Raw genomic sequence first — 27,579 nt, 5'->3', positions numbered from 1 at the left:
TCATATGAAACTGCACAGTCTCTCTCTAATTGCAAGAAATCTGCTTGGAAACTTGCACTCGTCTGGAAATAAACAATGCTCCCTGCCAAAGTCATTTTTTTTAATCACTAGAGATAATAAGAGAATCTTTGTAGAACAAAAAATGGTGGCATCAAGTCAATTACAAACCAGTACAGTGCTGGAGGAGTTCCACACTTCTCTGCTCTCTATTAATATATCAAGATCTCACGTCTCTTCCCCCTAGACATATCAACTTTTAGAGTAGTTATCTTGTGCTTCTACTAACCTAGGAGGTTCTATTGTCGTGGGTATTTTTTCCCTGTGAAAGCTTCAGGAAAAAATTATTGAAAGTTATTATCAAATTACATTCATTTTTTTTCTACATGAGTTTAAATTGTCAGGCAATCTAGTGGGAGAATGGGTCTATTTATGTATAAATTAATGACTAAACCTCTGACCACATCCCGTTAAAGTGGCAACACTTATCTTTGTAATTCTACAAAGAGGATGAGTCTGGATGTTCAGTATCTTCGCCTCCTGGATTTATGACTTAACATGTGTAAATAGTTTAGTTCCTGCCATTTCTCTTTGTATTTCAATGCATTTCCCCTTAGACACTGTTTATTTTGCCATATAATTCACTTAGACAAAAAAAACAAACAAAAAAAAACGGGGGGGGGGGAATATTGGGGGTGTGTGATTGAGCAAGGGAAGCTAATTTGAAATGAAAAGAGCCAGAAACGCTTTGATTGAATTAAGCCAGAAGTCGCATGTGATGAGGAACTGCGGGGTTTATTTTCTGTTAAGACTTATTTGAACTTGTTTTATTTTTCTGTCTTCTCTTTATCTTGGCTGGGACCTTACCTCTGACACGGGCCTCATTCCTAACAGAGCGAGACTCAAATGCAGTAAGTTCTGTTATGTTCTTTTTCTTTTTTCTTTTTTATCTTGGTTTCTGATCACTGTGCTCTTTTAATTTATCTATTGTTTTTAAAAGCAGACTTCCGGGGTTAGACTCTCGAGTGATCTCTGTTGGACCCAAAAAAAAAAAAAATCCTATGGGTGGGGCTAACTAAAATAGAATTTTTTTTTGACTTTGACTATGTTCCGCTTCAGTTCTGCTGAAGTAAACATTAAGCAAATGCACATTGTCTTGCCGGTACACTCCTGTATGCCAGTTATGAGATTTGGTTTAAATCTTTTTGATTGCTGCACAGCTTTAAGATTCTGTTTCAATTGAATAAGCTTTGTGAATGAGTGCAGTCAAGTCTGTAGGGATAAAACTCCTTCAGCGATTAGGAAAGCTATTTTATTCCTGATCACTGTTCTATTATCTTGGGTCATCTAATCTGTTGGGATGGCTTTGGCTATTACATTGTGTTAAGTAGGACTTGGAAGGTCAAGCAGTTAACTAACCATCTAAATAGCAATGGTTGTGGGCAATTGTTGCCTCGAGCAGCTTTTTGTTAATTCTTGTTTTGACTTGGTTGCATCTTAGAAGACAGTCTTGGTGTTTGGCAAGAAAAGGGGAGGATGATTCCAGAGAGACATTTTTGCATGGGCAGAAACTAACACAAACCTGCTGCCGCACTTAGTTATTTTTTTCTTTAATATTTTTTTTGTTAAAGAACAGTCCACCCTCCTCCTCAGCCCTCTTTAATTCTATCCCCTTCCTCCCCCTCACCCCCCCTGGCCCTTGCTTTGGGCCTTATCCCAAGGTACACAATGCTTTCTGTTTAAAAGAAAAGCTGGCAGGACAAAAAACAGTTGAGTCTTCACTTTGCACTGATTTCCTGTCATCCGTGCATAGCCGACTTTCACAGTGCAGAGACCACAAATGGGCCTTTTGAGAGTCAAATGCAGATGGAAATAAAAGTGCCATTTAAGGGGGGGCTGACGGGAGGGATTGGCCATCATTAAGTTGCTTGTTAAGGTTGTAGGGAACGGTGAGGGCGGGTTTTGTACGAAATATACAAATGTTTGGGCTCCTTTTTCTTTGGAATTGGGAAAATGTTCCCGTTGGGGGTTTAATGTGAACTATAAGCAAAACTAGATTCATTCATATTTCCTAGCCTGAGCAATAAAAAATATTTAGTTTCTTGGCTGTGCGCCAAGAAACAGCTGAATGGATCAATGCCTCTAAATGCTTGACATGATTCTCTGGTAGCTGCGAGCTTTTTCAGCATGACTGCCTGAGAAGAAAGGCCCTGGTGTTATCCAAAGCTGCTTATTGGGTACTGAGGAGAAACATGAACTGCTTTAGTTCTCCTTTTCAGACACCAAAGAAAAGGAAGCAGAGGAGCTTAAAAACATTTCTATGTAGCATGGGGTGGCAGGCAGGCACTCCTATAAGAAATGAAATGATGGTAATTTCTGCTGCAGCTTGTAGAAACTAATTGAATTGCGTCTGTCTGAGAACATCCCCAGTTTGCACTGCTGTAGTTAAAGGCCAAGTAACTGTTTTTTTTCCATGCTAAATTCCGCTCTCAGAAGGCGGCTTCGCTCTGCCATTTTTGCTCTTAGCTAACGCTTGGCATGCAAGAGGCCTTGTTGGAGGAGCAAACGTATCGAATGATGTTTTCTAAGATCGGATGCTGTTGCTTAGAGGAAAAACAAAACAAAGCCCACCAACCTGACTACGTGACCATACTGACATCATGTCAATGTTTATTTTTAAAATCTTTTCTGCATGTCTTGTGGCTTGGCAGAGATCGGTTCCCAATGTGGTCCAGTTGCAACTGATGTAAAACAGTTCCAGTGTAGCATGTTGAGTCTTTTGCAGTTTGCCTTCTAATAAACCCAGCAGATGAAATCCTGGCTCCATTGAAGTCTATGAGAATTCTGCCACTGACTTAATGGGAACCAGAGTTTCATCCAGAATGCATAACTTCATCAGTATGACACTGCGGACTCTTTAGCAAGTCAGTAACCTGACTTGTGCACATAATTAGGGACTTCAGTGAGGCTCCTGGCCAGAGGAAAGTTATTCAGGTACTTGTGTGGTAGAGGAAATGAGTTCCCAAGTACTGGCTAGTTTTGGTGAGCTTTTTTTCAATGCACTCGAAACTCAGGAAGTTGTGCCACAAAGCTGTGGGCTGCTCTGCACCGACAGACCCCCGTGTCCCTCACAAAGCCCTGCTCATGTCCGACGGGCTCCATGCAGGCTCAGGGTCTGCCCACGTGGTGCTGTTTGCAGGATCAGGGCCCTGGTCATTGGAAGCTGAAGACAACTGTCCACAGTCCTACCCTACAGCATGTCAGGGCGCAGCTTCAGGTGTCCTTGTCTTTGTCTCTGTGTAGAGCTCAGTAGTGCAGGGTTGTCGGGGCTAGCCGGGCTGCTCACCTGCCAAAGTCTGTGTCGTGTCAGAGCCAGAGTGGGCTCCCAAGTGGAGAAAGCTGTCTTCTGACCTGGGGGGCAGGAGGAGGCCAGGAGCAAGCCCCTCTGTTGGTGCCACATGGCCTGAGGAGAGGGGCACTCAAACAGGCAGGTCCCTGGCCCTGGAGGGCATGACCCCTTTAATTAGGCATTCGACATCCTTCTGTGTGATTGTAAAGAAAGCCATTGGATGGTGCCCTGAGCTCTCTTCTGGGTCCCATCATAGTTCAGCTGCTTGCATTTTGCAGGGCTATAAGAATTACATAAAAATAGCGTGTGTGTGCGTTCGTTCGTTTTGAGAAGGTCAGGGGTCTGCATGTAAGAATCAGCCCTGTTCAGAGACCGTTTTAGCTGTGCTTTAAAAGCTGCCACTTCTGAAATCACTTGAAACTGCGATAACCCATTTAATGGGGAGCTGAACGCCTTCTTGGATTTTTTTTTCTGTGATTCCAGAATAATTCTGTCTCACCATCAGACAGCCTGAGAGCTAGTGAGAAACACAGGAGTTCTACGGACTACAGCATCGACGCCAAAAAGCGGAAAGCAGAGGAGAAGGACAGCATGAGCCGCTATGTAAGTCACAAGAGCTTTCTTGATGTTCCCTTAGCTCTTGCGCGTGTCTGAAAACTAGGTGTTCCAGCCAGATGGTGTAACATGGGGGAACAATCTCGTAGTGCAGGATAAGAGAGCTCCTTCTGTGACGGGTTTCTTTATAGCCATCTTGGCTACAGTTTTCAAAAGCACTGACGTCCAGCTGCCTTTGAATGAGCTCTAGGCTCCAGAATCCCATGGGTGCTTTTGAAAATGCTACCCCTGACTTCTGGATTGGCGGAGTCGGCTCTTCTCGCAGTAGGGTGACTTTCTGTTTGTTTCAGGACAGCGATGGTGACAAGAGCGATGACCTGGTGGTCGACGTCTCCAATGAGGTGAGCATGGGTATCGTTTTTCAAGGCTGCTGCTTTCGCTCTGGTTTAATGCTGACTTGCGGGGGGAACTGAGGCACCAGACCTGGTGTGCAGGCCCTAAATCTCCATCACAAAGCACGGTCTAGTGCTAGGAGGCCTTGCCTTGCCTTTCTCCGCCTCCTTGTTCTTTCCAAGAGTGGCCATATTGAGACCCATGTACTCTGTCCCCACAGGACAGGGATCGCTCAGGCAGTGGCAGGCCCAGTCCTGAGCTGGAGAAGGCTGTCCTGTTCCCAGGCCTGTCCTTCCCTTGGCCTCTCCTGGCTTAGCCCCGACAAGGCGTTGATCAGTGAGACTTGTCAATGCGTCTGTGGTGCGGACACAGAGTTGCTACGCGTTGTATTGAGGCCTGTCCTGCCGTAGCTCTCTTCACACAGGCCACTGCTTTGATATCGGCTTTGAACTGAAGCCCAGAAGTGAAAGGAGCTGTGTCCCCTCCCACAGCCAGTCCCTTTCCCCCCTTAGTTTAAACATTCTCTCTCTGGGCTACCTTAAACTCAGGCCCTTCCCGCTGTATCTGAATGTGACGACAGCATGTGAAACAAAGAATTGCGTGGTCAGCATGGCCATGACCCTCCTGCGCTTTAAAAACCCTGACAAGTGGGCACTTGAAAGCTTTCCCCCACCTCTGCCACTGGCCGGGTGCTAAATGGCGTCCTGTCTTTAGGATCCAGCTACACCCCGCGTCAGCCCAGCCCACTCGCCGCCTGAGAACGGGATAGACAAAACCCGAGGGCTGAAGAAGGATGCTCCGAACAGCCCTGCTTCGGTCGCCTCGTCCAGCAGTACGCCTTCCTCGAAGACTAAAGACCTGGGCCATGTAGGTGGATTGGCGCCAAGTACACGGCAGCCAGGCGCTGGGGGGAGGGCTGGGGCTGTCCCTACCTCTGGAAGGAGGCTGGTTCATGTGGTGTGCAGAGTTGGTGTCTAAACCTCTCAGCCACGTCTTCCCAAGGGAAAGGTGCGTTCTTAGCTCAAGCTTGCTGGCTTGAGGCGATACCCCAGTGAAGACAAGGCAGCGTGTTGTCGTCCCGAGAGACCGGCTTTTAATGTGACCCTGTGAACTCAGTGACAATGACACACTGCCTTGTCCTCACGGGGATTTCACCTCCAGTCCGTGAGCTCGAGCCAGGCATGCACCTTTCCTTGAGTTGCTCCTCAGCGCTGCCGGGGCCTGAGGCAGGGCAGCAAGGCGCAGGAAAGGAGAGGGGTCTCTTTGTGCTGATCACTAAGCCACATCTCTTCTTGGGTTTTCTTCTTTCTGGCCAGAACGACAAATCGTCAACGCCTGGGCTCAAGTCAAACACTCCTACGCCAAGGAACGAAGCCCCAACTCCCGGGACGAGTACCACTCCAGGCCTTCGGCCTATGCCGGGCAAACCAGCGGGCATGGACCCACTGGGTATGTGCTTTTGGGGGAGAGGCCTAGATTTGCTATGTGATAGCTAGCACAGTGCGGCCCTGATTCTGACCAGGGCCTCCTACGCTCTAAATGCCAGAGGGTTTGATGGTTTATGGCATTGGCCGCTGCAGAGCTGTATAACCACCTTTGTGGTGCTGGGCGCAGAGCTCTGGAGGAGTTTGCAGACCTAACGTGGCAAATTGGCCAGGGCCGCCCCAATTTCCAGCGAGCCAAAGGGAAGGACGCAGCATGTGCATGTTCCTTCCTGCTGCCGTGGGGAGGAGGAGAGCTTGGACCAAATTCAGAGCTGCTACAGCTCCCCCTGAAACCAGCGACATCCGCACCCGCGTATGCCGAGGCTGAACGCCGAGAGCCGCACTGCAGTCTCCGTTGCCGTGGCGTCAGAATGGCGGCAGTGTGCTGCCACGTCACCGAAACGTGCCGGGGAGGTTGGAGGCCAGCGTGTCAGGGCCCTTCCTGGGCTTTGCTCCTCCGGCAGGTGGAGCTCCCCAGCTCTTCACCCACCACACGCTGCTAGTTTGTGCCTTAACGGTCATCCCGTTAGAGCCGCCCCGTCCCTGCCCGTTTCCAGGGAGACAGGAGCATGGGGCGGGGGTGGGATGCCCCAAGGAGTCAGGTATTGTGGATTTAGTTTAGCAGGCTAGAACTTTCCCAGGTTTCTGGTAAGTGAATCTAGTGGTGACCAATTTTCTCCTCTCCAGCGTCTGCCCTGAGGAACCCCCTATCCATCGCTGGCTCCTATGCGGCTCCCTTCGCCATGATGGGACACCATGAAATGAACGGCTCTCTGACGAGCCCGGGGGCCTACGCGGGGCTCCACAACATCCCGCCCCAGATGAGTGCCGCGGCTGCTTATGGCCGATCGCCAATGGTGAGCTTCGGAGCTGTACGTAGACCTTTTAGCTCCTTCTCTGGTCACGCCGGGGCCGGGCGCGTCGGGGCGGGGTGGGGGACTTCGCAGCCCAGGCAGTCTAGAGTGCAGCAGGCAGCTGCCAGCGTGCTGAACTCTGGGCTCTCCCCCGTGGGGAGCGAACAGCCAGCTCTGGGCTCTCACCCGGTCGGCGTCTTACAAGCTGGGAGGGCGGTGGAGTGAGTCACTGCTATAAAGCCAGGTGCTTGCAGACAGCTGCTTTTGGTTCTGCTCCTCTGATGGGCTTTCGGAGAACAGCCTGGCTTCAGTACCAACTCCTGCAGTGTAAACCCAGCAAACCTCAACGCGGGGACTGCGGGAGCCGGGAGAGCCGCCTCCGTCTGAACCGAGAGCTGCTGAGCACTGGCCTGGAGTTAGCGGAAGCTGCCATGGCACCGCGCCGCTGGGGACCGGCACCGCGCCGCTGGGGACCAGCCCCGGCACCTGTTTGCAGGGGCGTGTAAATCCGAGCACAGGCCTTGATCTCAGCTGTTTTCGTGGGGCCATATTCCAGGGTCCCTGCCCAGTTATAACCAGTCCAGACCCGGATCTCCTGTAGGTTTGTCGGGAGCTTGCCTGAGTATGGGCTGATTAGCACATGGAGAAAGGACCTTGGCATTGGCCATAGGGTTCCTTGCCCATCTGGAAGCAGTGGGACATTGGGGAACACCTGTTTCCACTGGATTTCCACTCCAGTCCTGCAGATCCCCAGACCCTGGGTAATCCTGGCAGTAGCTTCCCATTTCTGGGGAGATGACAAATCAGTGTGGAATTATTGTTCATCAGCTGTCCTAGGGGCATGAGGAGTGATGTGAAATGCAAAAAGCCAGGGAAAGCCCATACTCCTCTGTTCCCCTCCGCACACTCCGATGCCATGTGGGAGTTGGCTCAGTCTCGCTGCTGGTGCGTGTCAGAAGCGGGGACTTTTCATTCAGCAGCCAGCATCTGAGGCTGTTTCTGTCTGTCTTACAGGTCGGCTTTGACCCCCATCCGCCCATGAGGGGCCCCGGTCTCCCCACGAGTCTTGCGTCCATACCCGGCGGGAAGCCGTAAGCCACCCTTTCTGTTCCTGTGCTGTTATGGTTAGGTGACATGGGGAGTTTGCTTCCTCCTCTTGCCACCACTTCCATGCTGCTTTACTCCTCTACGTGCCCCTTGCCCCGTTCCCGCGCCCCACCTCCCGCCCCCAGCCAGAAACAGCGCAGGCAAGTGGGTGCTGCCCAGCCTTAGTGCGAAAGATACGTGGCTTCTTCCAGAGTGCTCGATGCCTTGTCCCCGGGTTTGCAGACAGTCCCGCCCCTGGGAGCACAGAGTGCCCAGCTGAACATTTTCAGAGCTGCAGGGACCATCAGAGATTCCCAGGCCAGAAGGGACCATTGTGATTGTCTAGTCTGGCCTCCTTAGCGTCCTCAACATCCCCATGGAAGTCAGTGACTGGCAGATGTGCTCCCTGGGAAAGGGAGCACACAGCTCAGACATCAGAGCAGTCAAGCAACTACATGATGACTGCAGGTTCTGTGCCATGTGTGTAAACCTCTCTCCTGGCCTAATTCCCCCCCTGCCTTCGTCCTCCTCCTACAGAGCCTACTCATTTCATGTAAGCGCTGATGGGCAGATGCAGCCGGTCCCGTTCCCCCACGATGCCCTTGCTGGCCCTGGCATCCCAAGGCACGCTCGGCAGATCAATACGCTGAGTCACGGGGAGGTGGTATGTGCTGTGACTATTAGCAACCCAACCAGACACGTGTACACCGGAGGAAAGGGATGTGTGAAGATCTGGGATATCAGCCAGCCGGGCAGTAAGAGTCCCATTTCACAGCTGGATTGCTTGGTAAGTTGCAGGCGGAATATGCATATGGGTGCGAGTGTCTACCGATGCTTTGCCATGTGTGTGTTCTTGCTAACCTGATCCGTTCTGACTAGTTTCAGAACCATAGTGAGCTTGCTCATGCTGACCATGCAGAAAGAATGTCACTTACTTTCCCCTGTGCCTGTTACAAGACGAGCTGGACAAGAACCTCCCGGTAACTCTAGCACTGTTGCTTATTCCTGCAGAACAGAGACAACTACATCCGTTCCTGCAAACTCCTCCCTGACGGCCGCACGCTTATTGTGGGAGGGGAAGCGAGTACGCTTACGATCTGGGACCTGGCTTCCCCGACGCCAAGGATCAAGGCTGAATTGACCTCCTCTGCCCCAGCATGCTATGCTCTGGCAATCAGCCCTGATGCAAAAGTCTGCTTCTCCTGTTGCAGCGACGGCAATATTGCTGTGTGGGATCTCCACAACCAGACACTGGTCAGGTGAGTCTTTAGAAATGGATGTTGCCAAGACACCAGTGTGAAGGTATGTAAGGTCGGTGTCTGGAATTGTGTGCTTTTCATACCAAAACGTTAATTTTGAACAACATTCTTGGGTTGTTCAAGAAGACAAATGGCAGAAAGTCTGGCAATAAGTGAAAGGAAATAGTGTTAGTTTAGGTTATGGGTGCAATATATAAATTGTGATCAGAGCTCAAGCTGGGCCAGTGTCCACTGGCATCTCTCTCAAGCTTCCTTCTTGTTCTCACGTCTCAGCTTTCATTGAGAAAGGAAAGTGAGTTTCTAGCTGCTACAAAACCTTGAAAATGGGAACTGAGTGCAAACCGGTGAAGGTGTCAGAGCCTGAAATGTTAGCTCTGAGAGATGGGAGAGGTTGATTTTGTGGGAAGAGCTCAGGAAAGCATGACTACTTCTTTCCCCAGTTAAGTCCCTGCCAGTACTCGGCCTGCAGAACAGACTGGAACTGGTGCAACTTCATTTGTTGGATTGCATTGTCTCACACACAGAATTTTCTTCTATATAAACATGGCATCCAGGTTCCTTATCAGTGACTGTCTCGACCTTGGAGTGACTGTACAGATACCGATGAGCTGTTGTTGATCCCTGAATGTAACACAAATGTTGAGAGAGAGACAAATATGTGTGTTTGAGATTTCTAAAGCCCTTCCTCTTGCGTGTTGGATTTTGGCTTCTCAGGCAATTCCAAGGCCACACAGATGGTGCAAGCTGCATAGATATCTCACATGATGGTACAAAATTATGGACAGGTGGTCTGGACAACACAGTGCGTTCCTGGGACCTTAGGGAAGGAAGACAGCTCCAGCAACATGACTTCACTTCCCAGGTAAGCGCTGGGTTTCTCTTGCCTCTGGAGGAGGGAAGACTGCCCGGTTCCGGGCTGTTGCAAATTTCATAGTCTTGTGACTTTTGACGAATGGGGTGTTTCCTTTGGCACTGAGGTGGGCTATTCTCTCGTCAGTGGGTTTAAAGTTATCTGGTATCACCAGTAGTTGGCTGGAGTTTGTGGCTGATTCTCTTGTGTGTGTTGAAATGTCATTCCAGGATCTCCATGGCAACTGGCAGGATGCGTCTTAATATTCTTAGCAATCTAAAGGGGAGGGTGCCACAACCCTGGGACTTTGGGTGTCTTACACAGGTGGGGCAGACCCGACTGCCCTGCTGGAAGGTTTGCGTCCCTAGCAGGTTATGGGTGGTAGGGGAATGATGCTTTTCCTTGTTAGTGTACGGACTTGCAATGTCTTAATTAAACACCGTGGTCTTTCCTTTGTCAAGAAGTCAGTGACATGAGCGGTGGTTGCTATTAAGAAGCCAGCATTTGTCTACAGGTGCCACACAATTGCCACAGGTAGGAACATGAGACTGGCCACACTGGGTCAGACCAGTAGTCTGTCTAGCGTGGTACCCTGTTTATGACAATGTCAGGTGCCAAATGCTTCGGGGGAATGAACAGAACCGGGCAATTTATTGAGTGATCCATTCCCTGCCATCCAGTCCCAGCTTCTGGCAGTCGGAGGTTTAGGGACACCTAGAGCATGGGGTTGTGTCCCTGACCATCTTGGCTAATAGCCGTTGATGGACCTGTCCTCCATGAACTTATCTAATTCTTTTTTGAACCCAGTTATACTTTTGGCCTTCACAACATCCCCTGGCAGTAAGTTCCACAGGTTGGCTGCGCGTTGTGTGAAGAAGCACTTCGTTTTGTTTGCCTTAAACATGCTGCCTGTTAATTTCATTGGATTACCATCTTTAGGGGTAAACTAGTACCTCAGATCTTACTGTTGGTAAATGCTGTTGTCTTAATGGTGAGCAAACCCATGCTGGATTAACCTGGTCTGCTGCTGCTGTAAGTGATACGAATTCCCAACTTCCTATGGGATTTCCAGTTTCTATTTAACTGCACACTGAGTACCCTGAGGCTTACTCCAAATACCTGAGCCGGGGCCATTGTCGCTGCGCATCCGTTTCCACAGCCCCCATATCGCTAGTTACATGTGTAAATAAGTGCCTGATAAGGGAATAGAAATGGTGCGTTTCTGATGGCTCTGCTGAATGCACGGCCTGTCAGGAGTTCCCACTGTGTTGACGCTTGGCAGAGGGAATCTGGCCGGCCTGATGCCATGCAGTCAGTGCCATCGTGGCTTCCAGGCCAGGAACGGGCAGGACTTAAAGCCCAGTTAATCTTGCAGCTTTCCAGGCAGAGTTTTCCTACGCTGGGAAATGTTGGAAAGACGCATTCTGTCCATCTCTGTAAATACTCTGGCTAGAAACTCGTCCCTGGAGGAGGCTGCATTTGAGGCTACAGTGCTGGATTCAAAAGAAGAAAATCCCTTGTATCTTGTTCATGTGGGTCCTGGTTTTGTTGGACTCAAAATGTCAGTAGTTTAGGAGATTGAAGCAGACTCCTTCCAAACTCAGCAAATCACTTTTGTTCTGAGTTGTCGATCTCACTGTCAGTTGTGGTAGCAAGGACACCCATTTAATATCAACCCAGGGCATGTGTGCCCCCCAGGACAGGAGAGAGCAGAGGCCTTAATTTTTATTCAGTTCTACTGGAACTTGGAATAGCATAAGACTATAAATGAAGAGCAGGGAACTTTCTGCCATTCCAGGAAAACAATGCTCCTGACCCACTCCAGCTCCATCAATAGAAGGACCAGAATCTCTCTCTGAACAAATCTGTGTGTGTTTAAATAAAAAGTTCCTGTTCCATGCATGATGTGCCTTTTGTATTGATCCTCTGCTTTCAACAGAGCTGGAGTCAGTAATGCCTGGCTGCAGAAGCCATGGAAAATCCAGCAGTGCAGAAGCTTAGTCTTGTATTTAATTGCACTGAAGCTTACATTAGGAAAAACAGGATAATCAGTGTTTAGTTCCTGGTTACTAAGATTCTGAGTGTGCATAGGAGAAAGGGCCTGCAGTTTCCGGGATAATTCTCCATTGATTTTTTTTTTTCTCCCCCTTTCATTTAAGTAGATCAATTCATATGTTATGTAAACAGTTTTCTTCAGCAAGTACTGCTACTGGACTCCCTGTCACCAGGGCTTGAAGAATTTGTAGCTTTGGGTGGCGATGTAAATGTGTACTCTTCTCGGGTGGGGGAAATTCATTGTATGAAACCGGGCTTGTGTTTCGGCCAGCCCCAAAGTGTGCAGTTATTTCTGTTGCTGTTAGGTTAGGACTAGTCATATACCGGGCAGTACTCAGTCAGGAGGAAAATACTTACACTTCAGCAACCTAGGAGAGGCATTTTTAGGGGACTGGGTAGTTCTGGCTACAGAAATCTTCGCCACTAGGTTGCTTGTTTAAATCTGGGTAAGGTCTGCAGTGACTAAAAATGGGACAGTTGATAGTGTGAGTTTGGGCCCTAGCTGATGGGTGCCCACATCACAACTGGCATCGGAGTAACTGTCTCAGCTGCTTCCTTGTTGTGGCAGTGACCCCAGCGTGGTCGCGGCCTGCTGCATGGGCAGGGTGGAGAAGCATGGCATGCACATGAGCAGACCATGGCTGCTCTCTGGGTAAAGGAGCATCCTGGTGGTCTCCAGCACAGCCTGGGAGTCTGTTACCTTTGCTCTTTACAAAACCCATGTCTGTAGCAAGGTGGGTTGCAGAAGGTTTGGCAAATCCAGGAAACTGATTGGCTGGCGAGGGGATGAACGACTTGAGTTTTGAGACTGTTTGAATATCCCTTTAGATCTTCTCGCTGGGTTACTGCCCCACTGGGGAGTGGCTTGCAGTGGGCATGGAGAGCAGCAACGTTGAGGTGTTGCACCACACCAAGCCGGATAAATACCAGCTTCACCTGCACGAGAGCTGCGTCCTTTCACTCAAATTTGCCTACTGTGGTAAGTTACCTCTGGGTTAGTTAAGAGCTCTGGTCCCATTGACTTTAGCAGGGCTGCTTGTGTGTTTAAAGTTGGGCATATGGGTAAGTCCGGCTGAATTGGGACCTCTCTGAACCACCATCCTGAGCGTTTCCATAAGAGATTGTATATGTTTGGTCCATGGTATATTCACATGTGTAGACGACTTCCAGTAGGATTTGTAAGGAGGATGGTTAAATTGTAGGTTCCAGTTGTAAAACAACCTCCCTGCTCAATCAGATTGAAGGTGTGAAGTGCTAAGCAATATCACTGAAAACTGTGTTAATCAAAGTCCTGCCCACACGTTAACTCGCTAACCAAAGCAGAGGGAAAATGCACTGATTGGCAGCCAAGGCTTAGGTGTGGTGAATCGTCTTACTAAAAATGTCACATTTTGAGCTACCCCAGTTTGCTGCTATCCTCAAAGCAAAGCCAGTTGCCTTCTGAAGTGACAAGGCAAGCAAATGGTGATGGTAACTTTATCAAAGCGGTTGATTAAAAGGTACTAACAATAATAAAATGGCCTTTTCTGTTCTATAATCCTACGCTGGTACATATGTAGATAGCAAATACAAGGAAACGTGGTGTCACTTGCCAGGGTTCTGCCAGACCTTTTCATTGGTAGGTATTGTTAGTATATGTGGGCTCAGCTCAGAAATGGAGAGGGGCAATGCGTGACCTTCCCTATGGTGCATGCATTGATTTCACAGTCACTAATAATCTCCTGCTTGGGAGCTGACAGAGGCTTGGCTCAGAAAAGCCCCACCGTTGGAATAATGTTCCCATTGTGAAACTAACCTTCACAATAGAAGTTGCAGCTTTTGTGTCTGACCTGCCCTGGTGTGGGGGAACTGACACCGTGCTTTGTGTGTTTAGGTAAATGGTTTGTGAGCACAGGAAAGGATAATCTTCTCAACGCCTGGAGAACGCCATATGGAGCAAGCATATTCCAGGTAAGAGGCTGCTCTTGCTTGGGCCTTTCAAACATCTGTCCCTCTTGTATGCAGCGAGCAGGGTTTGAGAGTGACCTCGGGTCTCCAAGCAAGGGGCTATAACACCATTGTCTGTGCAGAAACTAAAATCTGGGCTCACCTACCGCGTGAACGGGGCAGATGTAACATCCCACTCTTCTGCAGTGAGGATAGGGATGTCTGCAAGCCGTCGGGTCAGTGTCTCACAGAAAACGTGTGGAGCTGAGAGGAGAACCCACTGGCTAAAGATGACTGGTAGTAAATATAAGTGAATGTGGCTGAAAGAACTTGACAGAAAAGCGTACTTTGGTGCCTCTGAAACTTTTAATGTATCACTGTTTTGCATGTAAATAACAGTAACTGTCTCATCACAAAGAAGCTTTTCTGCTTAGTCAAATGCAGTTGAAAGTGGAAGATCTAGAATCTGAGCTGAGTTTTTTCTTTTTTTTCCCTTTTCCAGTCAAAAGAATCCTCGTCCGTCTTAAGTTGTGACATTTCAGCAGATGACAAATACATTGTAACAGGCTCTGGTGACAAGAAGGCCACAGTCTATGAGGTCATCTATTAAACAAGGATTTTAACAGGGCTGTCAACTCTGAATATTAGGCTCGAGTCTGACAAGACAATGGCAAAGTCCTTTCATTTTCCTACATCCTTCAGAAGAGCAGCCATGCATTGAGAGAGTGTTTCCTGCCAGGCTGTGTAATGTGGATCTTCATGGACTCAGAGTAATGTGCATGGACTGATGTATTTCAGCAATTTTTATTTTAAGCCGTGGCATATATGGATTTATTTGGCGGTCTGCAAATATGGCGCACAGTGAAACCCTCAACAAGTTTCATTTTGGTTTTAGGGTTTTCGTTGTTCTTTTGTCTGCGCTTTGGTGGCACTATAAAGGACTTATTTTTTATTGTGACTTTTTTTTTGCGCTCTATATAAGACTTGTGAAAAATGTAAATAACGGACTAGTAAATAGAATTGAAAGGGTGAGGTTAATCCTCCTGGTACACTAGTTGTGTATTTTTTATTTTTATTTTTTTTTTTAATTTTTTTTGTCTGCTGTAATTGTATTCCACTGATGGGTTTGGTGGTGGCAATCCCTCCCCGCCCCCCCTTTGCCCCCCCCAAAGTATCCATTTGAGATACTACTTTGACCTGCAGCTTGTAACCAGATTGAGCAGAGATGTCCACTGGTGAAAGTTGTTCCTACTGTCATACATGTGAATTGTTCAGTGTATTAGTCAAATGTTTGAACACTGTATGGACTGAAGTTCAATTGGTCAGATCTTCAGCTACTGATGTGACATCAGCAAAACAATCAAATTTTTATATGGATTTTTGTGCTCATATGTTTGAAGAAAACAGGAAGTCCATGTTCTAAGAAACTTCTGCTCAAGCCCTTCTTGATCTTCGGACATAAATGATGAGGAATAATTTCAAAGACAGCATAGTAAAATTCAGCTCAGGGAGCCACAAAAGATAATAGCAACTTATGTGTTTTGTATTCAAATGAAAGTAAAGAATTAGAATTGATAACCTTTTAAAATACAATTCTTTTTTTAAAACAAAGTTTACTAACAAGTAGGGTTTGTGTGAGGTGGGGGCGAGGCGCTGTCTCTGGTAGGGGTCCGTGGCTTTATGGTCTTGTCACTTTTGGTATATTGGTTCCAACGGAGCAAAACCCATCCCCACACAGGCCAGTGTGTCAACATTTTGTACTAAAAGGTTAAATAAATAAATGGGAAATAAAAGTATTTGTGTAGCAGAAGTGCTCACCCTGTATTGTAGCATATGGAAGAGAATTTTTATACTACATTTTTATGGATTATTTTTTAATTTTTGATTTTAATCTGGTCAAAAGTAATTAGGGTTATGGTGAAAACTACCTGTTCGAAAGCGATAGTACAAAAGAAGAAACGGACAATGAAGTTGGAGATGTTCTTTAACATTCTGTTCTTGGACGTACATTCAGCATCATGTCTGAATTGCAAGTCATCAGCAGTACCCTCCAGCAGTAGCTATTGGTTTGGGGTGGGGGAGAACGTAGATTTGGGGGTGAAAGTAAACTTCATAGGAATTTTTTCCCCAAAGTCTCACATTTTAAGGTTGGACTTTTTCCCCCCAGAACAAAAACAAGGGAAATTTCAAAGGCAAAAGTGTGTACCCCATGAGACTTATTAGTGGTGATGCACCTCTGATTCCAAGAAACTTGCCTGTCGTGCAAAAAGTGTGAATTTTGATTTGTTATGCACTGTCACAAAAAGCTCTTAAGTAAAAAAAAGCATCTTTTTAAAGAAAAGAGTGTTTTTGAAGTGCAGTTATGTTTAGAAAAATGACTATGTAAAGATGGCACCGTGTTCAGTGGATCTGCTTTCTATGCATAGGAGAGTCAGATCTGCTTATTTTGAATGACTGCACACTTTTACTTTTTTCTGTTCACTGTATTGTTCCTCAGTGTGATAGCAGAAGGAGATGGATTCTTTTATGGCCTGCTCATCATCCGCGGAATGATTTTAGTAAGTTCCAGTTGCAGGATCATTATTACCGGTGATAATGTGAGTGCGCTAATGAACCCAGCTTGTCTCTCAGACCCCCATGTGAATTAATCCATTCAGAATCAATGAACACAGAGCCAGAGAGTGCCATGTTTAGAGTCACTTTTCAGTGTACAAGCCACACTTTACAACTAACTTGGAATGAGTTGGAAAGGCTTAGAGGGTTTTGACTTTGAGTGAAAATTCCCACTTTAAACACCACAAGCTAATGTCCTAAAATGGTTATTTGCAAGTTGGTGCTTTTTAAATAATAAAAAAAAGATAGTGGGTGTAGCTAAGTAGGCGGAGGGTTACTAAGTCATACTGTCTCTACTTTACACCAAAGGATGTAGCAGAATATGTACAGCTGTTAATAACTACAACCGGTTTTGTAAAAAAAAAAAAAAGAAAGTAAAGAGAGAATAAAAACTAAATGTAATGAAGCTCAAATGAATACCAAGTGTCTATAAACCATTTGCTCTCTGAAAACCTGCACTGAGTTGTTAATAAAAACAAACAAACAAAATGGCCATTGTTATTCTTACCGGCGGTGAGAGCCTGGCAGGTCAGCTGATGGAGGAGAAACCTAAGTTCAGGATCTCGGTTTCCTACTCACCATAGTCACGGGCTGGGCCGCTGCTGCTAAGGTCGGGCCTGATCCAGAGTCCCTTGAAGTCAATGGGAGTCTCTGCATTGATGTTGAAGAACTCTGGATCAGTCCCATAGTGCTGGGGGACCCCCAGATGAATGTGCACTGTTTTTCTGTTGTGTGAAGGAGTAACTAAAACTTCCCATTTAGGTCATGAGCACAGTGGCTGGGAAGCAGGACTTGCTGGGAAAGTGAGGAAGCAGAGATCAAAGGACCAATCCCCCAGGCCAGCTCCTGCTAATACACAGTGCGTAGCGTGGTAGTTGCTCCTTCTCCTGCTCTTGATGCTGTATCCCTGTTGCCACGTAGAGTAGCAGTTCAGAGCATGTGGCTCGTGTTGCCTGGTCCCAAGGGGACTGGTGGGTAATGGGTGTGACTGTTCAGTGTTACCATATGTAAATGACGGCTGAAGTCAGCTGTGAAAGACAAACCAACAGCAAAATATATTAGAGCTGCTAAATGAGACTTCAAAGTACCTCTGCCAGCATTTTACTTTTTCCTTTTCCTGTGACAGATGTTCCTAAAATACATTTGGAATCAAACACAAGTCATGAGAACACTATAGCCAGGCCTCGAAGCTGGCTGCGTGCTCTAATCCAATAGATTTGGTGATGGGATTTCCTCCTCCACATTATTCTTTTTTTAAAAATTCAGTCTTATTTTCGAAAATATCTGTTCTGTACAGTGCTCCCACGCCCCTGGGTGAAGAGACTACAGAAGTAACCTGGGAGGATGATTGCAACTGCTTCTAGTATTGGCAATACGATGGTACCTGCTTCAAGAGACAGACGGAGAATTGGCTACCTACTAGTTTGCCTTTAATTAAAGGTTGAACAAAAATTAATACAGAAAATTTGGATACTTCAGAGTTCTTGGTGTGAGTTTCTCCTTAGAACCATCTTGCCCCAGTTCTGCACTGATCAACCCCGAGTCGATCTTGGTCTTCACAATCCTATGGATGTAGAATTAAGTTGGCAATTTAATTTTGGTTGATTGGTTCTGTGGCCTTGCACGTGGGCAAACAGACACTATTCTGCCCCTTTGATACATAAATACCTGCTGCACTCCATGTGTTCTGTCCGGGTGGTGAACGAGGCGGCTGTTTCCATTGACAAATGGAGTAATGAAATGCTCAGGGCCATTTGCAGGGAGGGATCAGTCTTCGGGTTCTGTAGGCATGCAACCAAATTCTTATTTCTCAGAGGGGTGGGGATACGTTGTTCTCCTCTGTGGAAATTATTTGATGCAAATGTCTAGTGTTCCATTGCTTTCAGAACAGGCCACCCCTGACCGAGATAAAGTACTTTTCTTGAACTAGGACATATGTAACATCCTACAGGGGTTTCCCCAGTGATGTATTGAACATGACAGAGCCTGCTGGGAGGGAGAAATAAAAAGCAGGAACAGCACTCTAACGGCTTGGGTTTCCGATAATGTACAGCAGTAAATGGTTATGAGTGCATTAAATCTGATTTTAAGCTGAATGGAATGAGGCACTTACACAGGGGGCCATTAAATGACACAAAAATCACAAGAAATTCTTTGTTGTAAACTTTGGAAGAATTTAACACACAGGCATAAAAATGTGTTTGTACTAGGCCCGCGAGTGGGGTAGCTACTAAAGAACCAAGCTGCTGTTGCACTATTGATGATGTTGTATGCATATCGTGGTGTTCTCCTTTCAACAACTTCCAGCAATCTGTTGGCCTTTGTAATTAATTTGGCTTGACTGTAACCTTTCAAAAAGCACTGACTAGAGAAGGTGATACATTTTTGAATAAGTTAATTCCGTCCTGTCTATACTCTACCAGCAAGGCCCTCTTCACAAACCGGGCTTTCTCCTGGCTTTCCAAGCTGTGTGCACACATTTATCTTGCATATTAACAAGGGCTTGTAAAGATGCTTTTAGTTCAGCTTTGCCCTGATGTTGCTATAAAATGCCATAGAGTAAAGGGAAGACATCACTGCTTCCCTTGGCAGCTTAGCAAGTGGTCTGACCATGTGGAAGCCCAGCATGTCCTGGACGTCAGCTACTCCAGTCTGGGCGTTGCTGGGAATACCCGAGTTTCAAAGAACAGCTTGTTTCAGGTTAGAGCCGTCCCAGGCTGCTGAATTCGACTTGCAGCATTTTTGGTCTTTGTTTTGATGAGGTGCTTCACTGGGGAGGCTTTATGCTTTGATGGCAACGGTCAGCTGTGGCACCTGCTGTTTGTTGAACACTCTCTGGTTCAAGCAGCCCCCGTGTAGGAAGCAAAGTAAATAATTGTCAGAAAAGCCTCACGTTTCCAGGGGAATGGACCTGAAAACACTCGGGGGGGGACAGCGAGGAATCTCTCTGTTCCTCAGGATCACTGGACTCTCTGCCTTTTGTTTCTATTTCAGCTCCTCTTTGCACTTTGATTTGTGCCCGAGGATTTATCAGGAGAAAGCTTGCGTCCATGGCTTCTTGACTGCTGATGTATTAAATTGGCCTGATGGATTTAGCTGCGTCCTGTTATGTTCCCAGTGTGGTGTGGTTGTGTTCCCTGGCAGGGAGGGAACTGTGCCTCCCCGCTGGAGAGATGGCATGCAGCTTGCTTTTCCACAGGTTTCCTGCACTGTTGCTTGATGAGATGCTGCAAAGTCATCTGTTCTGTCTTTCAGAAGTCCCACGCCGGCTTCTGGCTGTTAACTAAGCTAAGCAAGTGCTTGCTGGAGCAGTGGGAAAAGCCAGGCGCAATGCTACCAGGTTTAAGCACGCGCAGGCTATGTTTGGTGAACCATAATTGTTTTCGCTATCTTCATCTGCTCTCCAGCCGTGCCATCCTCTCATGAAAGCAGCAGCAGCCGCAGCAGTGAGAGACACATGCGCATAAGGGCTCCGCAAAGAGTAGAGAACATACGAGCGGCCAGACTGGGTCAGACCAAAGGTCCATCTAGCCCAGTGTCCTGTCTACCGACAGTGGCCAATGCCAGGTGCCCCAGAAGGAATGAACAAAACAGGGAATCATCAAGTGATCCATCCCCTGTCGCCTATTTCCCAGCTTCTGGCAAACAGAGGCTAGGGCTGCCATCCCTGCCTATCCTGGCTAATAGCCACTTATCCTCCATGAATTTATAACAGGGTTCAAAAAAGAACTAGATAGTCTTGGCCTTCCCAATATCCTCTGGCAATGAGTTCCACAGATTGATTATGCATTGTGTGAAGAAATACTTCCTTTTGTTTTAAACCTGCTGCCTGTTAATGTCATTTGGTGACCCCTAGTTCTTGTGTTATGAGACAGTCAGATGTGTGATGCTGGCAGCTTCTAGACATTAAAACTGCCATTAACCTTTTGAGCATGGTATGGATTGGCACTCACCCATTTCCTGCAATAGCCCTGCTACAGGAAACTATTGTAGGCAGTGGGTAATGACGCATGCTGCATCAGTGAGGTTGCAGCGATTCAGAGAGCAGGTCAACGTTCATACATGGATAGGAGTAAGTGCTGTCTGCCACCCAGCCTTTGCATTCCAGCTAGCAAAGCCTGGACGTCTGTTGAAATTGCACTCCAAATAACCAGTCATTAGCAAGCTATAGTATTTAAGTCCTGGAGCCAAGACAAAGGTCATTAGATTAGCTTAAAATAAAAACATAACCAAGGCTCAGGGTGGCTGTTTAATACTTGAGCCACGAAGATGCCCTCAAATCATTGCCCAGAAGCACAGCCTGTTTGTTTAGTGCCAGCCATTGAGGAACAAGATAGAGCCCTGGCCCTTTGGCATTTTCTGTGCAGTTTCCTGTGCCCAGTGAGGCAGGGACAGGTGGAGGAGCAGCGGCCAGGGGTCCATGGGAAGTCCCAGCCCAACACTGTAGATTCCCTGTCTGCGGTCCAAGCTGCTTCCCCTTCCCTCCCCAAAATAGCAGCCCCTCCATGTGCTTCCACTAGGCCCTGAGTTGAGGCTCCCTTCGGTGTGGGATTGAGCGTGCGATGGTCTGATTAACGCAGCTCATACCAGCTGCGCGTTCTAAGTGAGTTTTAGTCTGTACTGAAGGGTAGGGCATGGAGGACTGTCTTCTGGGTCTGTGTTTGTCCATGCTGGGGCTCCTAGGTGCTATGGTAATAGACTAAATAATAACAAAAACTTAGAACAACCGTTTCCGAGCTCCTCCCTTTCTCTTTCTGTGAACAGCTTCCAGAGGAGAACAGGCTCCTACGGCTGTTCTTGGAGACGAGATCCCACAAAAACCCGTGAAGCAAAGTTGTGTCCAAGGAGTTCCTAGCTTCAAAGCACTGGCTCACGCAATAGAGAAGAACATAACCGTGGGTTTGACTACAATAAATCCATGTTGTATTGGTGTGCACCGGCCCGAGGAATTCAATTCCCCAGGCGCCTTGTCCCAACGTGCAGGGTGATCGGTGTAAAGTCTGAGAGAGACTTTGGGTGGCTTTGTCATGGGTAGCTCTGCCTTGTGGTCAAGACTCGGGAGGGGTTTTGCCCAGGTGGCTCCATCTCTCAAGAGCCTGGAGCCGTGAGGAAACCAGACAATAAACAGGTTCAAGAAGGTGCGGTTGAATGATTCCATCCAGCCTGCCTCTCTGCATCGTCACCGGTGGCTCTGCCAGTCTATTGCTGAGCAGGGGGGTTGATGTTACTTCAATTCTGCTTCTCCGAACTCTTTCTGTGCTCGTTCTGACACTCCTGTAGCTGCCATGGAGGCTCAGACCGGGCAGCAGGAGACCCCACTACTGTAGCTCAGCCTTGACCTCCCAGGACCTCTCGAGGCGGAAGCACCTTAGTTTCATCCTCCTGTTCACTTAGCACCAGAGTCTCCTTCCTGGGGGTAGCTCATGTTGGGCAGCACCTTATCCGGCGCATTAGCACCAAGCCAGGGTGCCCCTGAATGTCAGGAATAGGGCTGGCTTCTGGGCCCAGCTGCTGAACCCGGGGTGGGCGTCTGTCTGGCAGGGATTGGATTGAGACCTTCCCCCAATTCATTTTTCATCAGCTACCCAATGGACATCAGCCAGTGACAGCTCTGTCTGCGCTGGGCTGGATTCAAGCTGGCATCCCGCAGGAAAGTTCCCGCTCCGATTGCCCTGCCGCCCCTCTCTTCGGGCGTGGTGGCGTATTCAGCGAGCAGGACGCAACCTTTGTGGAATCCAGCAAGTCCTCGCTTAGAATGCAAGCAGCCGCGCGGGCAGAACGCCGGGCAGGCCAGGTATCGCTGCAGTCTGGTCGAATGTTTGCTTATGGTCTCCAATCCGGCTGTTGCCATGTCTCGGAAGTTATGAAAGCCCTTTTTATCCACCATACGCTCAGTTGCTGTGGCACCTAATGCCAGTCTCTCATCCCGGGCTCTCGGAACAGATGGCATGAGGACGCGCTGGGACGCCATCAGCTGCTGTTATCGCTAGCTGATGACACGGAGCGTAAATTTTGTTGGCACTACTCCCTTCATCTGTTCTGCCGCTGCATCCCACCCGTTTTAATGACTGTAATTGAGTTATAATGAATGATCGTGCATTACCATTGTCTGGGCTGGGGCGGGGAGTAGTCTGTTCGTTAGACACTCCATTTAACAACATGCCCCTCCTCGTTGCTTTGTTTATTTGGTTGAAGGGTGTCATCACTTCAAATGGCAGAGATAAAACAGTACTCCCAGTGGCTGCAGTTCGATGTTTATCGTCTTTCTGTTCCCAAGAGCTAGTGCTTCACTGAATCCCGGTGGAAGATTGCAGTACTAGATAATTAATTTGGCTTAATCCCTCCAAAAACCTGCAGCTTGCTTTGCCTGCTGAAACCTATTAGCAGCAATTGATAAATGTAAATGTATGTGTGTTTTTATACCAGCTCTCACACACACACACACACACTCTTTCTTTCTCTCTCTCTCTCTCTCTGTCTTGTTTGACTCTTCTATAGCAGGTGTGTCGCCCATCCCAAAGCAACAGAATAAACAACTGGCTGCAAGTACATTTTAGCAGCATCACCCCTAAATCATCCCTGGGACAGTATTCAACTTATGCACGGCTATGCCTGGCAGATTTTTGGCCTTTTAACAGGTGAGACTGACTAATGCACATGGATACCTCCTAAATATCAAGTAGGGGCTCATTGCAGGCCCTCTGCCCCAATGCTGCATGCTGAAGATGAATTTTTAATGGCATTCAGGGGTATTTCTGCTTTTCTCATATCACTGCAGCCCTCTGCAAGTGCTTCAGAGGGACTTTCCTCTGGGTGGAAAAAATAAAAGCTGTGGCCAGGGCTTAAATTACTGGGGGCATGGGGGGGAATTGGTGGTACTCACCCAATTCCAGCCCCAAGCTAAATTCCATGAATTTGTAATGCAAAAACGAGCTGCCACGCTCAGCGGATTGTGTGGCTGGGCTGGCTGTTTGGAAAACATGGAAGCCCTGAGCTCAGCAGGAATGGCTTCCCCTCAGGGGGACATAGGAGCTCTGCTGGCATTGGCTTCCCTTTCATGGGCCTCAGCTGGTTCCCATGCTCTGTTCCTCCCATCTGGCCTTTTGGCTACATGGTTCTGATGGGAGAAGGGCCTAAAAACAAGTGGCCCTTCCCTAAAAATCATCCACCACGATGACTGCTACTCACGCTAGCTTGTGCAATCAGTGATCCTCCCTCCCCTTTCACACTGGTCAGCTATGAAATAATTTAAACTTCCACATTTTAAACTATCATCAATGGTGTCTGAGTTAAGCTCCCTGGAGACAAATGGGGCAGTTCACCTTTCCAGAGCTATCGTGTCAGGCTCTCTGCAAATGCAGGCAGGCAAGGCTGCATCAGTTTACGCTCATTTCACATTGTCAAGGTTCTCTCTGTGAACTATAAAGGACAGACTTTGCCTTGTGTTTTTAATGAAAGCTCAGATTCTGGAGACCTTCAAAACTAAGTCCCAAGTACATGTAGTTGGCCCAGTCCAAGCCCTGACCAGGGCTGAGGTTTTTCAAAAGTGATTAGTGCTTTTAGCATGCCTCAATTTTAGGTGTCAACTAGATGCATTTTAAAGGCCCTGATTCTGAGAGAGTGCTAAGCACCCACCCTCTGAAAATTGGGCCTTTAACAATGTCTCCAACTGGACACCTCAAATCACTAGTTTATTTTTGAAGCTCTTGGTATTACTAAGGTGTTCATGTCTTTTGGAAAGTAAATATTTTTTCCTAGGAAACCAAGAAAAAGAGAGAGGACCTTCTGAGCCCACCCTTCCCATGGGACAGTGTCTGACTGGCTCTCAAATATCCCTGTGTTTTGGGCAATTCTGCCACACCAGACATTCCTCATACTTAGCTTCATTGCTGCATGGCAAAATTCTGTGTGCATGTGTGTGGATGCACTTGTTTATTTTAATCTCCTCCCATCCTTGGTTTCATTCCAACTATCCTCTCATTTGGCTTGGGTTGACACAATCGATCCAGTTTCGGGTTTTACAAACTGACATTGTTGGGCTGTGGTCTTCAGGTTATAGTATTCTTTTTTTCCAAGTTAGTTTATAATCTGTCTTGATTTCAAGTTTAATGACCATGTGTTCGTGCTGAAATCTCCTTGTTAGTGAATGCTGCATTGGCTCTAGTATTCAAGTTGCTTCTATTGGCTACACGTTTTCACTGAATTGTCTCATGGTACAAGAGAACGCATTGCATCGCATCACACAGTATAACCACATGCTATAATGCCACACATTAAAAGCGTTTCTCTTTTTCTTGGCTACATGTAGTGAGTACAGTAGCTGGCAAAGAGTTGCCTGCCAATTCTGAGCTAGAAAACTATGTTCTTTCAATTCACAAGCCGTTCAGTTCACTGATTACCCAAGCCACCTCCAGTACCTGCTGAACTGTTTATAATTCAGCCAAGAACAAATAAAGGCGATCTGCAACCTGGGAGTTATAGGTCACGGTGGTTTCCTACAAGTGCCAGCATGTACTGTACCTGCTTCTATTAAAAACACCACTGAGTATTGAAAGGATCTGTGCTAGCTCAAGCAGAACGTATGAGCTTGGTGCAGGAATCACTGGGTGAGGTTCTGTGGCCTATGTTCTGCAGCAGATCAAACTAGGTGGACATAAAATGTATGCCCTACATCTTTTGAGTTGCATTGTGCTGAGGAGGCATAAACACCTCATGGCTAGACCGCAGCTGAGTTGGAGAAGTTTGTCTTGTCCAGCATCCGTGTGACGGTCCAAAAAAACTCTGCTCCAGCTGTCAGAGACACCAGCTCATACCAATACAGTTCTAGCTCGGAGTTGGTCAATGGTAAGACGCAAAAAGAAAAGGAGGACTTGTGGCACCTTAGAGACTAACCAATTTATTTGAGCATGAGCTTTCGTGAGCTACAGCTCACTTCATCGGATGCATACCGTGGAAACTGCAGCAGACTTTATATATACACAGAGAATATGAAACAATACCTCCTCCCACCCCACTGTCCTGCTGGTAATAGCTTATCTAAAGTGAGCATCAGGTTAGGCCATTTCCAGCACAAATCCAGGTTTTCTCACCCTCCACCCCCCCACACAAATTCACTCTCCTGCTGGTGATAGCCCATCCAACGTGACAACTCTTTACACAATGTGCATGATAATCAAGTTAGGCCATTTCCTGCACAAATCCAGGTTCTCTCACTCCCTCACCCCCCTCCAAAAACCCACCCCCATACACACACAAACTCACTCTCCTGCTGGTAATGGCTCATCCAAACTGACCACTCTCCAAGTTTAAAACCAAGTTAAACCAGAACATCTGGGGGGGGGGGTAGGAAAAAACAAGAGGAAATAGGCTACCTTGCATAATGACTTAGCCACTCCCAGTCTCTATTTAAGCCTAAATTAATAGTATCCAATTTGCAAATGAATTCCAATTCAGCAGTTTCTCGCTGGAGTCTGGATTTGAAGTTTCTTTGTTCTAAGATAGCGATCCCCATGTCCGCGACCGCGCGACCAGAGAGACCGAAGTGCTCTCCGACCGGTCCACGAATGCCACAATTCTCGACATCCGACCTGCGTCCACCCATTCCCCCACGCAGAGACTGTCCAGTCCGACCAATGCACATGGCAGAGGGGCACCGCTGGCACATGAACCCATCCCTGCAACAAAGCCCGCCGCCAACTGCGCCCACATATCCATTCAGGGGACACCACCACAGGGCCCAACAACATCAGCCACACCATCAGAGGCCCGCCCACCCGCACATCCACCAATGCGATCCATGCCATCATGTGCCAGCAATGCCCCTCCGCCATGCACACCGGCCAAACCGGACAGTCTCCACGCAAAAGAACAAATGGACACAAATCAGATGCCAAGAACCACAACATTCACAAACCAGTCGGAGAACACCCCAATCTCTCCGGTCACGCTACCACAGACATGAAGGTCGCCATCCCAAAACTTCGCCATCAGTGGTGATGGGCCTCAGCGTCAAAGCCCGTGAAAAACTCTGTGTGGAGACGTGGTTGAATTAATTATGTTGTAGCCTTAATGGCCCATGTTTCCCATTCTCTGACCCTCCTTGCAGGTGGTGAGGGAGCAACCAAAACTAACCGCATAACGTGCAGGATGGCTGCTGAACCAGCGTCCAGTCTGAGCTGCGGGATGGTGGTTCTGCGGATACGAACGCCCAGCTGAAGTCGATCACTAGCAGCCTAGGGCAGCATTCTGGAGGAAGTTTAGAAAGGAAGGTGGATGGCGAGGCAGGGTCTTCCCCTGCAGCTCTCCTGGGTGCAGTCCCCACTGACAACTCACTAAGAGTCATAGACGCCATCCGAGTGCAGGCTCAGAACGCACCACCCAAGTCCTATGAAGTGATGGTGCATTTTCTTGTTTAGGGCACTAAGCTCAGTGACTCCTAAGGGCTTATCTACACTAGGGAGATTTTTAATAATGTCTCTACTGTTGTGTCAGCATGCGCAATGCTGAATGCCCGAGCACAGGCAAGGCTCCTGCAGCTGCTTGCTCAGAGCAAGTCTAGTCACGATGATGTTAAAAATGGCTGCGGGAGCCTTGGCTACATTAGGGCTTTCCGGATGGCTACCACTGGTACCGCAGTGGGAAATCTGAGTGCCAGTGTGACTACTGATGTGGATGAGGCCTGCTAATATAAGGAAAGGGGCTTCTTCAAGTGATGGTCCCTGCTGTAGTCCACTGAGGAGTTGCACCCGCACACCATGTGGCCAGAGCTGGAGGATTTGAAAGGAGTCGTGTCTGTTGGTCTGCACACGTGCCCTCGCCTCACCTCACGGTTTTGTCCGAGGAGCTAAAGGGCAGAGAAGACGGACCGCTTCTCCAGTTCCTTCTCACCGCCGCATGGTCCGAGTCGGAGTGGCTAGTGTCCTCGTCTCTGACACACTTTTAAAAGAAAAAAGTTTTAGAAATTGTATAGAGTTTGTTTTTATTCTTCTGGTTCTTATGTAGTTTCGTTTTTAGTAGGAATTTTTGTAGGATTTGGACTTTGGGGGAATCTGCCCCCTCCTCCTAACCCCACCAGCCACACACAATTTCTGGATTATGCTGAAGGCACCAGGATTCTAGCTCTGTGCTGCCTGCCCACGTGACAGATAAGTAACCCCCT

At 47.8% G+C, this 27,579-nt stretch overlaps 1 protein-coding gene across 9 annotated transcripts in view; it reads left to right on the top strand.

Moving 5' to 3' along the window:
• TLE3 (TLE family member 3, transcriptional corepressor) overlaps positions 1-16,800 on the top strand; it is a 46,128-nt gene extending 29,328 nt beyond the window's left edge. For 4 of the 9 annotated variants that reach the window (XM_077827379.1, XM_077827378.1, XM_077827376.1 and 1 more), the window contains exons 8-20: positions 892-908; positions 3,830-3,949; positions 4,252-4,302; positions 5,009-5,161; positions 5,611-5,743; positions 6,466-6,650; positions 7,647-7,723; positions 8,256-8,505; positions 8,730-8,977; positions 9,692-9,839; positions 12,711-12,861; positions 13,756-13,832; positions 14,311-16,800. In XM_077827379.1, coding sequence (XP_077683505.1) covers positions 892-908; positions 3,830-3,949; positions 4,252-4,302; positions 5,009-5,161; positions 5,611-5,743; positions 6,466-6,650; positions 7,647-7,723; positions 8,256-8,505; positions 8,730-8,977; positions 9,692-9,839; positions 12,711-12,861; positions 13,756-13,832; positions 14,311-14,418 — 1,718 coding nt within the window. In that variant the 3' untranslated portion in view covers positions 14,419-16,800. The remainder of the gene's footprint in view (positions 1-891; positions 909-3,829; positions 3,950-4,251; positions 4,303-5,008; positions 5,162-5,610; positions 5,744-6,465; positions 6,651-7,646; positions 7,724-8,255; positions 8,506-8,729; positions 8,978-9,691; positions 9,840-12,710; positions 12,862-13,755; positions 13,833-14,310) is intronic. The other 5 variants (XM_077827381.1, XM_077827380.1, XM_077827377.1 and 2 more) reach the window with 2 other exon arrangements.
• The last annotated feature ends 10,779 nt before the right edge of the window (positions 16,801-27,579 follow it).

This window comes from Eretmochelys imbricata, chromosome 10 (genome assembly GCF_965152235.1).
Source record: "Eretmochelys imbricata isolate rEreImb1 chromosome 10, rEreImb1.hap1, whole genome shotgun sequence".
NCBI lineage: Eukaryota > Metazoa > Chordata > Testudines > Cheloniidae > Eretmochelys > Eretmochelys imbricata.
This window is presented reverse-complemented; position numbering and strand designations above follow the sequence as displayed.